Source organism: Drosophila albomicans, chromosome X, assembly GCF_009650485.2.
Source record: "Drosophila albomicans strain 15112-1751.03 chromosome X, ASM965048v2, whole genome shotgun sequence".
NCBI classification, from domain to species: Eukaryota; Metazoa; Arthropoda; class Insecta; order Diptera; family Drosophilidae; genus Drosophila; species Drosophila albomicans.
This window is the reverse complement of record NC_047627.2, coordinates 12,635,012-12,651,859: the sequence shown is the minus strand read 5'-3', so window position 1 is coordinate 12,651,859 and position 16,848 is coordinate 12,635,012. Positions and strand designations below refer to the sequence as shown.

At 39.8% G+C, this 16,848-nt stretch overlaps 2 protein-coding genes across 4 annotated transcripts in view; one reads left to right on the top strand and one right to left on the bottom strand.

Annotated features, from left to right (window-relative positions):
• LOC117578054 (flotillin-2) overlaps positions 1-16,848 on the top strand; it is a 128,620-nt gene that overhangs the window by 19,617 nt on the left and 92,155 nt on the right. The window lies entirely within an intron of this gene.
• On the bottom strand, positions 8,363-16,608 carry LOC117577991 (glucose dehydrogenase [FAD, quinone]). The gene is made up of 2 exons (XM_034263091.2): positions 16,503-16,608; positions 8,363-11,206 (listed from the first exon to the last, which is right to left on the bottom strand). The coding sequence occupies exon 2, from the start codon at positions 10,942-10,944 to the stop codon at positions 8,878-8,880; it is 2,067 nt and encodes a 688-aa protein (XP_034118982.2). The 5' UTR covers positions 10,945-11,206; positions 16,503-16,608; the 3' UTR covers positions 8,363-8,877.

Here is a 16,848-nt window from a genome sequence, read left to right as displayed (position 1 = left end):
CAGTTAACGAAAGTGTTGGCTGGTAAATTTCCAAAACTAAAAACATGTATTTATGCATTCGCTTTATAAATCTGAGAATACTTTGAGCATACTTCTAGCATAAATTTACGAAATTTATTTTTGTTGTTTACCATCAATGATTATGAAATAAACAGAAAATAAGCATGACTTGCAAATGAAAATACAAATCTAGAGTTTCGACTGTGTGACTCAGCTTTGCTCATTTGTGAAGAAGTTAGTGCAGAATTTGAGATCAACTTAACATCTTAGCATCTCTTGATGAATGAATGAGAATAGTATAAACTTTAACTATTCTCATTCGATGGTAGAGTAAACCATTCAATTGCATGCGGAAGGTAGAGGAGGTCATCAGAGTTTTGAGGGATTTGCCCCAGTTCGTGGAAAACTCTTGTGGTTAATTTGGTGGTTCTTGTTTTGGCATAGAGAACCTTGTTAAGCTCTTGACAGAGCCACTTCATAGATGACCAAGTCGCGGCCAGAACCGATGACATTCAAGCGAAGCCATTCGAGTCAAGGCAGCGCGATTTCGCAACAACTTGCAACGTGTGGCGCGCCGCAAGCTCTAAGCTTCGCCTCGTTGTCGTCGTCGTCGTCGTCGTCTAACGGCAATTAAAGTATTTTCGATATTTTTTATGTTTTGACTAGTTTTTTTTTTTTTTTTGGGTACGTTTTGATAGACGTATTTGTGCTGTTGTTGCTGTTGTTAATTCTTGAAGAATTTAGCTAGCTGTTGTCTTTGACCGAGTTTTCCGCAGTGCAAAACTGGCAACTCGCACTTGGCTCACACTTTTCGAGCCTTTTTCGGGGCTGTGTTTTGGAGGCCTTATTTCGTAGCATTCTCGTGGCATTTGCTCGGTCAAAGGAACATCTCTTTCGTGATAGAACTCACGAGTTTTTGGTCATCAAGAAATTAGCACATGTTATTGCAACTGATTGTTGTTTTCAATTGCTCGATAACGATGACTAGTTGATATTTTTGACTTCCAATCGCCCAACTCAATAACTTTTGACATCATCTACACCTCACCTCCCGCGCGAGCCTACGCGAATCTAAAGTGTTCTTTAGGCAATCGAGAACACACAATTCTTGATTGGTCACTTTTGGGCTCGACCCGTTTTATGAGCTCAAATTTACATACTATATATGTTTAATTTTTGATACCATGCACTTGAGCTGAGGAAAACGGGTTTGCTAGGCAAGATTACGAAGTCATCAAACTTATTGTAGACAATAACTACAGGGTATTTCATAGTCATAGTCAGGGTCTTATGCTATTTTTCATCCATTTTAGTGGCACTTTTAGTTGACATATCGCTGATTGTGCTGCTCTTAACCTTCTTTGTCCTCGCATAGGGTATTAACAACAAGACGCGTATGGAATGCATTAAAGGGGGCTTGGCACAATCCCAGATAATCTTCATAAAAAGTAGAACAGAACCAGTAGACTTTGAGCAGTTCTCCTGCTGCACTTGAGAGCGACCTGACAAAGTTGTTGTTCTCAATTTATATTGAGAGTATATATACACAGACAGAAAAAAACGTGCTAAAATAAAATCTTCAATCAAGATTGTTGAGTCAAAACTAAAAAAAGAAGGGTTGTTCTTAAATCCATATTTTTGCAACCTAAAATCCTTATTTCAAAATAGTTTTTTTTTAAGATCGAAAAAAAATTAAAACAAAAATTTTCAATCTAGATTTGTTTTTTCTCTGTGTAGATTTAGTTTCATTGCTGAAGCACATTCAATAGTTGATTAATACAAAATGCAATCTAATAGAATGTGTTTGTTTTATAAATTGCCATCAATTCGGCAAATTAAATCACAGCGAACTTGAGAGTGTTTACAATTTGCTTTGTTTAAAGTATTCAATCGACTTTTGCTACAATTCAGCTCAACCATCAGATCACAACACATTGGCATGGCGTTGTATCGATATTGTGGCTGGTCGTAAATATCCATATTAATTTTGCAAATACGGCGGCGACAAGAATAAGCAGAATCCGTTGACTTAAGAGAGAATGACTAAACAACAAAATCCATAAGATAATAAAAACCAAAAAAGCAAAGCTAACATCCAAACATGAAAATTTGCTTTTTTTTTTGCTTTTGCCGCAGTAACGAGCCAAAGCAAATCTCCAATAAAAAAAAGCCCGCAAGGTCGTCAGACACAGCGCTCACATACAGACGAAGCAACCAATATAGAAAAAAAGAAACCAAAATTAAAATAAAACCAAAAATTTAAACCCAGCTCTGTCGAGAGAGAACGTTTAAAGTTCTTGGGAAAAGAGCCAACAGACTAGCTTTAGAATAACGTAACGAACGGCAGCTTTTATAATATTATTCTGAGATACTACACTTATGTATATGCATAAATATTTGTGTAATGGCAAATCAAGGTCTCCGCTCGTTTCCGATTTCCGAATTGAGTATGTGTAATCAAAGCACTTTGCAACTGATTCGGTTTCTAAATTTCAATCTTATATGGGGATTGAGTGAAGTGCATCAATTGAATTCAATTTGCTAAAAGATACTTCAATTTATATACACTACCTAACTGATATGGCTTAATTATGCAGTGCAATACATAAATATAAGATTGTTAGCGAGATACTTACAATTTATGGCGTTTGTTGGAACGGTAATCTGAATAATAATTCAGCTCTGTCTCTATTGTTTTTATACCCGTTACCTATAGGGTAGAAGGGTGTTATAAATTAGTGTCAACTGAATTTACATTACACTGGCAGAAGGAATGTAAAAGTATGTGAATAAAAACTATACATTTTGGAATATTTCAATAATTTTCAGTATGTTAATTAGGTATATTTTGTATGTACAAGTATATTGATATATATTTCCAAATGAACGCCTATATCGCAGAAACTATAGGAGATTTTGGTACTTACAATAAAACCTATAACCTTTATAATGTCAAAAATTTGGTTGCAATGAGATAAAAACGTTAGAAGTTATAATAATTTTATATAACAAAATACGACTGCTACTTTGGTTGGCAATATGGTTTATATAGTATATCTTGTATGTAGAAATATATATCAAATATATATTTTCGTATAATTCATTTTTTGATGTAAAAGAAAATTCATTATTTTTTTATATATTATTTTTGTATGTACATGTTGAATGACGAAATTTATCGATAAGCCAAATATCAATTTCAATATATTTCAGTATTTTCTCTGTATATTCATTTGTTATATGCGGAATATAGAAGTATATTGATATATTAAATATAAATTTTGGTATATAATATTATTTTTTCAATACATCAGTTTGGTATTTATTGAATTTATAGGTATATTTTTATACCAAATATATATTTCGACATAATAATTTCGTACATTTTAACAAAAATTCCGCACTGCGTTGTTTTTTCTGAAAATTGTTGATTTCATACTTGTAATTTTTGAATTATTTTACCGAAATCATGCGTCGATTACCCATTTTTAACACAACTTGAGTAGCTAGTTAAAAGTTTGTTGGATTTAGAGTTAATTTTGAAATGGCAGCTGGCTATGGGAACAACACTCTTCTCAGTCATATTGACAGCTGTTCTAGTCAGCTTGTCGTTCTCAAAATCCCAAAAAATAGTGATAAATTTGATCGGAGCAACATGTCCAGCAGCAGCAACCAATCGCAGTCGCAGTTGCAGGCTGAATGCAGCGATGAGGCAAAAGATGTGGCAAGCACAAGTTTGGCTACGCAGCAAGTGAAGTTGGCGTTGCACACAAATCCATCGGAGGCGGCAACTGTTGAGGCAGTGCCAATAGCCGAAGTGGCGCCTGCCAAACCAAATGAACAGCAGCAGCAGCAGCAGCCATATGTCTTTCGAGTTGAGCAGCAGTTGGACGATGACCTGGATGACAATCGCTGGGGTCGCTTCCTGCGCGTCCTCACACGCTGCCTGTTGTACTGCAGTGCTCGGGTGGCTGCTGGCTTTGGATTGAGTCGCCAGCAGACGGCATGGTACAAGCATTGCTGGGATAATCCTGGCCAACGTCCGCGTGGCATCAGCTTTTTGGACGCACGCCATGAGGATGATGCAACATCGGATGCTGCTGCTGCTGCATTGAACGAAGATGCCACCATTTGATTGCTTTGCGTATTTCGCTGGCATTTCCGTGCGACTATTGTTGAAACTGAACCAAACCCAACTGGCAATAACAATATCTTATTATCTCCCCGTCTGCCCACACTCCACCCCTATCGTTTCAATTATATTTCCTCCTCTCTGCCACACCCTAGAACAAATAAATAACATGTTTTGCATTCCAGTTTTAGTTTTGAGTATGAAGATTCCTCTTCATTTAAATGTCGCCACTAGATTTATTCTGTATCAATAAACAACACATTAAGGAGACAATTTCCAATGATTTGAAATTCCTATTTTGGGTTTTCCCTTACAATTATTTTGTGTTTCATTAATTGATCGATCAGCAAGCTCTTGCAATTATTTTGATTTATGTGTTCATTGATTCACTCATCATTCAACGCAATCTTTTGAATTCAAGTCATGTCTTTTGTTGAACTTGCTTCCTGAATTCTAGCATTTGAAATACTTGAACTCTGCGATCGTTTTGATACGTTGTACAAGCATAATTATGAATCGAGAAATCAATATTTATTCGGTGATCATTATTTGTTGACATCACTTCCACTTCCAGCAATTATAATGCGGTGCAGTAGAGTTCACTCTCTTGGATCAAAGACATCAAATAATTGCACACTTTAAAGTGCTTTAGAGCTGAGCAAACAAAAGTGCTACCAAAAATAATTCAATTGAATGATTGACAAAGCGCCGAGTGTTGTGATCTTAACATTGTTGGCATAGCAGCAATTATGCGTATTATAGGCGTATCGGAATTGAAATCGTAATCGAAATGTTATTCAACCTGTGCGATGAACCAAAACAGCTGAGTCATCTGAGTTGGACAATCGATAAGTCCAAAGATGATTGGACGTTTGCTCGATCGATCGATTTGTAATGCCCTAACAGTTCTCTCTGTTCAAATTGTTGAAAACAATTTAATTATTGTGACTTACATGGATCTATGTATGTAGGTGTCTGATGCCTGTTTGTTGCCTGATGTAAGTCAAGGTTGTAGCACACATTTCGAGTGCGGAAAATATATAATAGACACAGAATTAAGAACACATTGTGAATGAGGCTGTAAGACCAGTTACAAGGTCATCATTAGCTAACTCCATCAGGGGAGAACCGGTCACTTAAAGTTCTGTAAGAGTCACGAAAAACGAAAAACACGAAAAAATGTATATAATAAAACGTGGAAACATTTCCGCTTGTGGGGGCAATCAGAGTCGGAGATACTGAGAATCATTAATATTAATTTGAATGTTGTGATGTTGTAATTTTCAAAGATCTTTGCTTCATTATTATTAATCTTCCTCTTTTCTTCTCTCTCTCTGTTTTTTTTTTCTTTACAGGTGAGCAATCGTGACGATCAAACTTTGTCGGTTCAAACTTCTTAGCCATGAAATTCTTGAGAGTATTTATTTATGGTATTATGAAGCTGGTTTTTAGCTGCTTGCTTGGTAAGCCAAAGATCAAGTTCACTAGGTCTGGGTCAACTGGGTGGACTGTATGTGTGTGTGTGTGTGTGCGTGTGAGTCTCTAACGGATTCGCATGCAAATGATAATTGAACACTATTATATATCAGACTATAACAAGTTTATTAACCTCTAAGTGGCACATAACGACACAATCGCAAAACGACAAAAAAAAAGGAAGACCATGCAAAGAATAACAAACTATAGTAATGATAATAATAACAAGATAGACATAAAGACAGAGAGAGGGAGAGGTAGAGAGATAGTTAGCGATGAGTTGAAGACATCGTTGTCGATCGCATCACTTCCGTCAGCCATTGACCCAGTTGATCTTGGTTTTTGGTTCGATTTTGCATGGCCAAATTTTGGTGGCTTTTGTTTCTTCGAGTAGCGAAGGGCACTCTTTGGTGACAAGTGGAATTAGCAGCAGTCTCTGCAGTCACGTCCGATTGCACCTCAAATGTGTATCGGGGCGTATACGTGATGAGAACACAAGCCAAGAAGACCATTAAAATATTGAGACTTTAATTCGCAATTCATTTGTTAATCAACAAAGTCATCTATAAATAGATACATTTGATTGTCCATCTATTGCTAAGTGCTCTGCCGTTTGCACTACGTCTAGCTCGATCGAAAAAAATGAGAAAAATGAGAAAAAATCACACATGCAAACAGGTAAATCAAATCAGCAACCGATGCGACCTTCAACCGATTAGTTCAATGGCCAACGATCCGTTAAGCGTTTGTAAAAAAAAAAAAAAAAATGCTGTGTGTAGCTGTAAAATTAACATATTTTCTTTCCGAAATTTAGCCAGTTTTTGGTTGTTAATTAAAATTGTTTTCGATTTTGTTAATATCATGTGTTTGTTCTTGTAGGGAATTTTATGGGGCAGGGTCTAATCGTTTAACACGTTTGTGCGTGGTTTTGAGATTCGTTAACGTGTTTCCGTTCTTCACCCGGAAAAGTACTCAATGCAATTTGGCAATTTGATTAGTCAGTCAGTCAGACCGTCGAACAGTTGAAAAGTCGTCGGTTAGTCACTGTGTCAATTAAAAGTGCTTTCAAAAGTTTCCGGCTTCCGATCGTATTCCGACGTGAAAATTGTCGGCGAAGGCCATTCGCGCGAGCTCTTAAGATGATTTATGGCCAAAATGGCTGGGCGTTGTTCATGTCTTTGGCGCTGTCTTCTAGCCAAGTTCAAAGTTGAATTTATGCGTCTATGCGCCCTTCGTCAACTGCTTTGAACTGTCTATTGAATCGATACCAGCGAGCGAGCCAGCGAGCGAGCTATGTCAGTTCAGTTGTTAGCTGTCTGTCTCTCGGTCTGCTTGTCTTTGACGTTGTCGTTATCATAAATTTTATGAAATTTAATCTAATTTGCATTTGCGTGTTTTGTTTGTATGTCAGCTGGCATTTAATGGCTGCGCCTAGATATTAGGCTATGATATTTAACTCAATCCACTAGAGATGGGCGTATGCCACGTATACTTGATATATTACTTCTATTATATTTACTCATGCAAGCTCTGCCCACAGTCGTTATAATTTTCGATAATAATTACTGTACAACGGGGATTAGCTAAGCAATTTTATAAAATAATGACAAATAATGAATTTTAATTTCGATATTCACGATAGTCGCAAATATGTTTGGTATAAATAATTTATATAACTTGGATGCCAAATCTTTTTTATATTTTTAATTACTTATTAACATTTTTTTAGTTAATCATAATAGTGGTTTTATACACATTTTAGCGTCACGATTTCTGGCACATACAATAATAATTTGTATGATTTCTGAATTTGGTTGCGAAATTACAGTCTGGCAATCTGGTATATTTTGCACTATACGGTATATTTTGAATGAATGTATAAATACATATACCAATATAACATTTGTTATATTTTTAGTATGTTCGCAGTACATTAATTCGGTATATTTTAAGAAAAATACCGCACGGCTTCGCTCTTATTCAAAATGGGTAGCGAGTATCTTACAGTCAGGCATACTCGACGGTAGCTTTCTTACTAGTTATAGTCTGAATTCATTATTAACTTATTTTTTGTTAATTGTAATAGTTGTTTTATACTGCAAATATGTATTATATAAATATTTTAAATGTTTTTTTCAGACTTGATTTACTTATTAATTCAATTTTAGTTATTCACCAATTTTGTGTGTCAGTTGACCGCAATTCAATTTCATTCAATTCACCGCCTTCAGATTCTGTTTGATACGTGTTCGTTAAGCTCATATTCATTTCAGCTGAATTCAAATCCAGTTAGTCCTTTTGCTTTTCCCTAATTTGGGTCATGACGCACATTATACAAATATATGTATGTATGCATGTGTATCCACCACACATAGCAACTCACCTCTTTGTTTAGTTGACCTTATTCATCGTTTGCACTATATGGTATAATCAACACACTCGAGTTTCGCTTGGCTGATGTCATCTCTAAGACAACGCCCTGTTGATGGCAGAAAACACATTTTATGTTGCCTGCTTTTAGGCCGTTGACATAAATTGTCGCTTTAGTTGCTGCTGCTGGAAACAAACTCTCTTTCTCAGCGAGTGGGTGCTGTTTCGTTTTACTATGCGCGAATTAATTAAATTTATTAAATAGATTATGCATTGTATAAATAGTTTGATGCTTACAAAATAGTCAAAAATTATGTTTATACAAATTGCAATTAAACTACAATATTAAATATGAACAAAAAAAGGATGATTGTACACTTAAAACTAGAATAAAATATGCAATAATAATAATAATAATATTAATGTAATGTTGGTGGAGCGGAGAGCACAACAAAATAAAACAACAATAATAACTACGATTAGTTAACTTAGAGTATAGAAGATATACACAATACATAACTATGACTCGATTTCATGCTGTTGCCATTTTACATAACTTGAGATTTCTTGTAAGTCTGGGAAAGTGATTGTAGTGTTTGTTGTAGTTGCAGTTGCTATTCGACTCTGTGTTGTGTTGTGTTGTTTTGTGTGTAGCGAAGCAAACAGTACACTCTGTTGTGGCTTTATCTTAAAAAGTAAGCATTAAACAATGGCAAACACTGTCTATATAGGTCCGTCTGTCCGTCTTTCCATCTGTCTGTCTTTCTCTTGGCTTGTTCATGGTCTGTTTCTGTGTCTGTGTCTCTGTCTCTGTCTTTTTTTGTTTGTCTGTCCGTTTGGAGTTTATGGTAAAGCTAGTTGACCCCTGAGCACCCCTGGCCAATGTCATCGGACTTTAGCTAACTCTTTGTGACTGTTTCTGTTTCTGTGGCTGCTGTTGTTGTCGTTGTTGTTGTTGCTGCTGTTGCTGTCAGCGTTATGTTGCTGCTGCCATCGAAGTCTCTGCTGCTGCTGCTGTTGCTGCTGTTGGTAATGCTTATGCTATGGCTGCTGGCTGCTGTCTCGGCATCGCTGTAGACATCACGCCGCTTCACCTTGTACTCGGGATTCCGAAGCCAATCCTCCTTGATGAGATCGGCACCCTTCTCGGCAATCATGATGACAGGCGCATTCGTATTGCCACTGGTGATTGTTGGCATGATGCTGGCATCGATCACCCTCAGCCCACGCACTCCGTATACCCTCAGACGGGGATCGACGACCGCTTCCGGATCCCAGGAGGGTCCCATTTTGGCTGTGCCACACGGATGATAGATGGTCATCGAAATGGTGCGCACCTGACACTCCAGATATGCATCGGATAGAAATTTGTGCTGCTTGCAGTTCGGCAACGGTTTGCGCCACACTCGCGACCCAAACTGTTTAAACACTTCCGCCTCGGCGACGCGCAGCGCAATCTTGGCGCCCTCGACCAATGTCTTTACATCCAGGGGATCGTCAAAGTAGTTGGCATTGATCACCGGATAATGGAAGGGATTCGCAGAACGCAAACGAACCGTGCCCCTCGAGCGTGGACGCAACAGCAGCGGCATTATGGTCCAGCTGTCTTTGTTGGCGATCGGATGATACACTTCCTGGTACACCGACTCCTTCAGACCCATCACCTTCTTGACACGGGCTCCGTTATCGGAATTGATCGATGCGGGCGCCATGTGAAATTGTATGTCCGGCCAGTCGATGCTGCGATTCGAGTAAGGTGTGTGCACAAATGCCAGTCCCTCGACGCCACCCAGCGTAGTCATCGGTCCACGCTCGCGTAGCACATACTGAAAGGTGACCGCGGTGGGATTGAAGCGATCCTGCACAATGGCCACGGGTTTGTCCACCAGGAACGTGAGACCTCCCATGCCCACGTGATCCTGCATATTCTCGCCGACGGGCAAGTCCTGCATCACCTTGATGCCATGCTTCTCAAGATGCTTTCGCGGTCCCAGACCCGACAGCATCATCAGCTGCGGTGTATTGATCGCGCCCGCCGATAAGATCACCTCCCGTCGTGCCGAAATGCGATAGACCTTGCCATGCTTCACGAACTCAACGGCCTGAGCGCGCATCGTGCCTGGCTCGATGATGACGCGCGTCACATGCGAGTTCATCGACAGATGGAAGTTGGGACGTTGCCGAATGGGTCGCAGGAACGCCTTGGCCGTGGAGCAACGGGAGCCGCGTCTTATGGTCCCTTGGGCAATCATAAAGCCCGCCTGCTGTGCTCCATTGATGTCCCGATTGTCGTAGCCCAGCTGAGTGCCCGCCTCAACGAAGGCGGCCACAAGTGGCGTGTGCCAGGGTGATTCCTGAACGGTGAGGAGACCGCCACGTCCATGGTATGCACTCTTGGCCAAATACGGGTTGCGATTGTCTTCGGACTTCTTGAAATAGTGCAGCACCTGATCGTAATCCCAGCCGGTATTGCCGAGGGATGCCCACGTCTGGTAGTCATGCCGATTTCCGCGTACATACAACATGTAATTGAGTACCGAAGAGCCGCCTAGGACACGACCTCGTGGCCAATTGCATCGATTGTTCTGCATGCCGAGGCACGCCTTGTTCGATGGTTCCGTCTTGTAGGCCCAATCCAGTTTGCTGAGCTGCAAGTACGCCGCCAGCGATGGCACATCCGAGATCTCATTCTCATCCGGTCCCGCCTCGATGAGCAGCACCTTCCATTTGCGCACCTCGCTCAATCGATTAGCGACCACCGCACCCGCCGATCCGCTGCCCACCACAATGAAATCGTATTCGGGAAATAGATTTAGCTGGTCCAAGGGTCTAGATTCCGGATCGACGGCATCGTAGCGATAGTAGGTGATCGCGGCGAGCATCAATGGGATTAGCCATAGTCCGGTGGTTACAACGCCGAACGTTGATTTGATCACCGTCGTTATAAACAGCAGATTGAGCACCATATTCAATGGACTCTTTCGTTGATTAACCCACTCGACAAAGACAGTTCGAAATCTGTTGTTTGTTGTGTTTTAGCTATTGATTTTTCCCTGCTATCTGCGATTAATTTTCCTATTATATTTATCCTCGTTGCTCCTTTGTTTTCTCTTCTCTTGGTGTCATTCACTCGCTCGCTCTCTGTCTAGCGTTTCTTTCTCTTGTGCATGGCGTCATTGACTTATTTCCTGGGCTGTGCTCCTCTTCAACGTGTGCTCACTCGTTTAGCTGCAAAGAATACAGAATTAGTTTTGTGACTGAATATATACGATGGGATAGAATAATGTAATTGTAAAAGAAATTGCCAGTAGAGTTGTATTAGAAAATAACCAAAAGATAAGGCAAAATTACTGACGGTGGGAACGTGATTGAATTCGTCAATAATTTCTCATGCCTTGATAACGATTAACGAAAGCACTATCGTCATTTGACATTAGAACCAAGACAATGATTTTAGGGTCAGGATATTCAGTCTAGAATATCAAACTATTGCAATCGAGGTTTAAATCTGTACGATCTACATATTAGTGAAACCCTTAAGTGTTACGTTATTTGTGATTGCAAGAAAGGAGTATCGACTAAAGCTATGTAATGTTTATATGTTTGAAATTGTATATATTACAACAAACTCATTTATAACATTTTAAATTGGCATATACTAGTTAAAGTAAATACATAACATGGGCTAATAAAGAAACCTTTCACAGTTAATGCTAAAAGTGGTTGCAATGGAAATAAAATAAACATTGTAGAAGTTATTCAAGGATAAATTATATGCAGTCGTACATTATGGAATATTTTTAATATAATAATAAATTGATATACCAAATAAAACCTATATTAAGAATTTTCGATTAATTATGGCTTTTTGTTTTGAATGTAATAGTATATTGATATACTAAATAAAGCTTTCGGTTAATTTTTTTTTCTTCGGTATATTTCTGTTGAGTATTTTAAGTATAATGCCGCACTATTTACTTTTTACTACAAACTTAAAACTCCCTTCAGCGAAACTTATTTCATGTGTACGTGCCGTCACAATATTTGAAGTAGTGTTTGCTCCAAGAGATACATACTGTCTGCAGTATCGAAACGTTTGCCGTTTTACTACTTTACCGTTGCACTGGCGACCTCAATGAGCAGAGCATTATTGTGATATTCAGTTCAATTCGATTATACGATTGCATTTTGAAAACACACACACAATTGTGTTGCATCAGAGTGAAACCCCCGTCTGCAAGAGCAGCTCAACTCCCTCTGCATCTACCCCGCTCGCTTCCCCCTTTGCCATACACATCCACATCAACTGTGGGCTAAAGGGCCATTGGCGGTTGGCGCTTGGCGGCGACCTTGACGCTATTGCGGCCAATATCGTTAAGTGTTGAAAAGCCAGCGATGACGCGATGCGGCTTATAATGAATGTGAGGCACGCAAAATGCCGTTCAACTGCATTACAACAACAACAACAGCAACAACAACAATGGTTATAGCCAAATTAACAATAACAGCAACAAAACGGAGGCAAAGCAGAGTCGTCTTTGGCTGTTATTGTTGTTTGTCTTTCGAATTGTCGGCCCATTCGTTTTTATTTTTTATTACAATATCTACAAGCTCTCTGATGTAATACTAACAGCCAAATTGTTTATTATTGTTGTGGCTGTGGCTGTTGCTGTTGCTGTTGCTGGCATATAATTGGCGCGCTCGATTGGTAAATCGACAAATCTACATACGAAATGTTTTGTCTATTTATTTATCAAGCGAGCATAATTCATTTGCCTTGTCACTCGATCAGCCGTTAAACTCCCGGACCAAAAGCCGCTCGTTCGTTGCCGGTTGTTGTTGCTGTCCGTTTGTTGGTTGCTCGCTTTTGGCTGTTGTTGCTTGTTATCGTGCGGGTGTTGAAACGTGCCGCTTGCCTGTCCAGTTTACAGCTAAGCTCAGCTCTTGTTTAGCCTTTGTTTTTACCACTTTTGTTTTTTTTTTTTGGCAGCATTACGGCACAGTGGGTGAGAAAATAGCTGGCAAATTTATGCACCACGTGCATGAATCACGCATTATTACTCTCCACGACACCTGAGAAACTACCTGTTAACTTGTAACGAGAGCCTATTGTAATGATAAGCTCTGCATTACTTAAGATAAGGCACTCGAAATTGTCTTTGAAGATCACGCCACGGAAATACGTTATCGAGCCGCCAAATTCGTGTTTTCGTCGGGTTCGTTTATCTCCTCGTTGATCATAATTAATTTATTAGCTGATGCAATTTCATTTTGCCAATCTTTTGATATAATCAACTGATGACGTGTTGGTGTAAAGCCTACGGCAAAGCGATCAATAAAATAGCAGCTCAAAAAGACAAAAGCAAATAAAAATTGTTAAGCTCAAATTGAATTGAACCCATATCGAAAGTGATTTGAAGCACTCTTGTGTCTGTTTTGAGGAGCCGATCTTTTGGATAGGGTATCGCTTTTGAGTGCGGAAAGGAGTTATGAAATCAAATGCCAAACGTATCTTGAGGGGATCCCGATATTTAAGTTGGTATTGATATTGATAATGGAAATGACAAACTGTTGAAAAGTTTGTATTGATATTTATAAATTGGTCTAGTTAATATTAGAAGTAAGTTTGAAAAAAATTATTAAATTATTTGAATAGTTTATAGATATGTTTAGGACTTTGAGAAATTAATTTATTTAATATTTAAATGAACACCAAATTATGTCTACATTGCAAAGGCTTTCCTTGCTTTATCTGATAATCAGGTATATTTTGCACTCTATGGTATAGAACCCAACATACCAAACATAATCTTTGGTATATTTTCAGTATTTTTGCGGTAGATTTTAAGAATAATATTGTTTTTGCTTTGAGCTGACTTTGAGAAATATTGCATTCAATCCTTTTCCTTGCTTTATCTGATAATCAGGTATATTTTGTACTCTAACCAACATACCAAACATAACCTTTGGTATATTTTTAGTATTTTTGCCGTAGATTTGAAGAATAATATTGTTTTTGCTTTGAGCTGATTTTTAGAAATATTGCATTCAATCCTTTTCCTTGCTTTATCTGATAATCAGGTATATTTTGCACTCTGTGGTATAGAACCCAACATACCAAACATAACCTTTGGTATATTTTTAGTATTTTTGCGGTAGATTTGAAGAATAATATTGTTTTGCTGTTTTGCTCACACTGGTGATGGTCATGGTCGAGCACACTCAATTGCAGTTTTCTTGTTTAAGTTTTATCAGGCAAGTTTGTGTACTACTTTTGAGTGCTGTGATGTTAGTATTCTCTTCGAAGTAATGCTTTAATTCAATGAAATGATATTAAATCATTTAATAAACTATTAACAGGGTATTGCCAAGTCGAACAATTCCATTAAGTTGACTGTGCGAATTGTTGCTGGAGTTTTTGCTGTTTGCCGCTCGCTGCTGGGCACAAGTGAAAGGCCAAAGGCTGGCAAGGCTCTAGAAGCAGGTGGGAAGCAACAGTGAGCAGTTGCTGCAACAGTTTAGCCACAGTCTGTGGCATGCAGCAGCAACAGCAGCAGCAGCAACTGAAATTGAAACTGGGAGCATAAATCGCACGCATTTCTTTTTCGGATATGAATTTCGCAAGCGCTTGTGATTGTCGTCGTTGTGCCAAAAATAAGAGGCCAAAAAAACAACGAAAATGTTTATGTCGAAAAATAAGACAGAAACAGCAACAACAACAACAACAATAACAAAAGCAACGCCAGCAGCAGCAACAACAATAACAACAAAAAAGTTGCTTGAAATTGGGTCAGCGGCAAACGAGTTTAGTGAGGCGGCTAAAGACGGCGAGTGGATATTGGGGCATGGCTGTGACAGGGGTTGGGGCATGGTCTGTGGCCTGCCTGCCTGTTGGAGGTGCTGCTGCTGTTGCTGTTGCTGTTGGCAGGCAAACCAGTTGGCTCAACTATTGTTTCTGCCTGCTTTCCCAACTAGCTGGCTAAAGAGTGTTTCTCTCTGTGTATGGCTAAAAGTCAATTAGCCATTGACTTCCTGGGCTTCCCTGGGTAATTGAAGGCCAGGCGGCCAAAAAGCGTTAGCTGTCACAGCAAATGTCAAGTTTAAATGTCGCACACACACACACACACATTAAGAAACGTGCACTCCCACACACACGCACACATACAGACATCGACAAGCACTCGACAAATGGCAACAAAAGTGTTGTGCGCAATTAAAGTGATTTTGTGCGTTAATTTGGTGTAAACAAACTGAGCTCTCTTGTTGGCCATAAGGCCAAAGTCAATGCCCAGCATGATGATGATGATGTTGCTGTTGTTGCTGGTTGTTGGTTGCTGGTTGATGGCGCTAGGTTGTAGGTTGAGGGTTCGTCGTTTGTTGTTAGTGTCAGTCACCTTGACAGGCGTCAAGCGGCAATTGAAACAGCAATCAGTTCAGCCTGGCGACTTGCACTTGGCGTGTCACGCGGGTTCAATGTGCCAATGTGACAGCAGCAGCAACAGCCACAGCAGCAGCAACAATCAACAATAATAGTTTAGTTGATTAAATCAACGGCTGAATGCGTAGCGGCAAATCGATAGTGTTGCTGTTGTTTACTTGCAACAACACCCCATTTAATTGCAATTGCAAATGCAATGTGCAGTTGTTGCCGTTGTCGATGTTGCTGTTGCTGTTGCAAGTTTGTGTCCTAAGTCGTTTGCCGCTCGTTGCGCGTGAAGTTCATGTTAGAAAGCTTTGATTGCCGCACGCACACACACACACACACACACACACACACACACACACACACACACACACACACACACACACACACACACACACACACATAGAATGCACAACAGCAACCACAAAATGATTTGTTTGTTTTGCGTTTACGCCTTTGATGATGAGTTTGTTGCACGTAGAATTGCTGTTAATCCAAGCATGCGCAATCAGAGCTGCAGTTGCTGCTGTTGCTGTGGTTGTTACTGCTGTGGTTGTTGCTGCTGCTGCTGCTGTTGTTGTTGTTGTCTGTAGCCTAGTTATCCAAAGTAAATGTTTTTGCTTTTCCTTTTTGCCACTTGTCTGCCTCTCTGTCTTCATATCTCTCTCCTTTGCTCTAACGGTTGCAACTTTGTTGTGGGCGATTGCAAAATGTTGCCGTTGGCAATTGTTGCTATTGCTGTTGCTGTTGCACTTGAGTGCCTTTTCATTTGGCCAGCGTTGAGCATATGGGCTTGTGAAGGGTGCTCCTAACGTAACTGTTTTGTGTGCTTTGGTGCAATGTCAACAAGTCCAGTCGTTGGTTGCAGCAACAGTTGCTGTCGCTGTTGCTGTGGTCGCTTGTTGTGGTTGTTGTTGTTGCTGGTGTCCCTCTGTGTGTGCAGCGGCAGCGGAAATAATCAGCCTTTTTTATGTCGTCAGGCTTTTCACTTTGATTTCATTTGCTTTCACAATCACACACACAAAGACACTCATCATAACACACACACACACACATGGAAATCACAATTTGGTACTTATCGATTAATTGTCGATTGCTTACTTGGAATTCTAACGCGAACACAATTTGGTTGAAGGGCAAAGCGATGTGTGTGTTTCTCTCTCTCTCTTCCTCTCGTTCCCTCTCTCTCTCTCTCGATGGGAAGTGTCCTGCACGCACCAGCACACAAACACACACACACAAAATAAAAAAAAAAAAAAAAAAGAAGAAGATGCTTAGAAGCTTATCGCTTATCGATAATCGCTAATCGCTGTGGGAAGCGCTGCGTCCGTGCGGCTGCGTTGCACGTTTTCAACTGAACTCAAAGTTGAACGCGAAATCCATGCAAACGGGCAAACCGCGACGAGCGCCAGCATCGCCGCCGCCGCCGCCGCCGCTGACTCTTTGG

What these genes read in the sequence shown, in the direction of transcription:
- LOC117577991 (XM_034263091.2), bottom strand. Translation starts at nt 10,944, where the DNA reads ATGGTGCTCAATCTGCTGTTTATAACGACGGTGATCAAATCAACGTTC.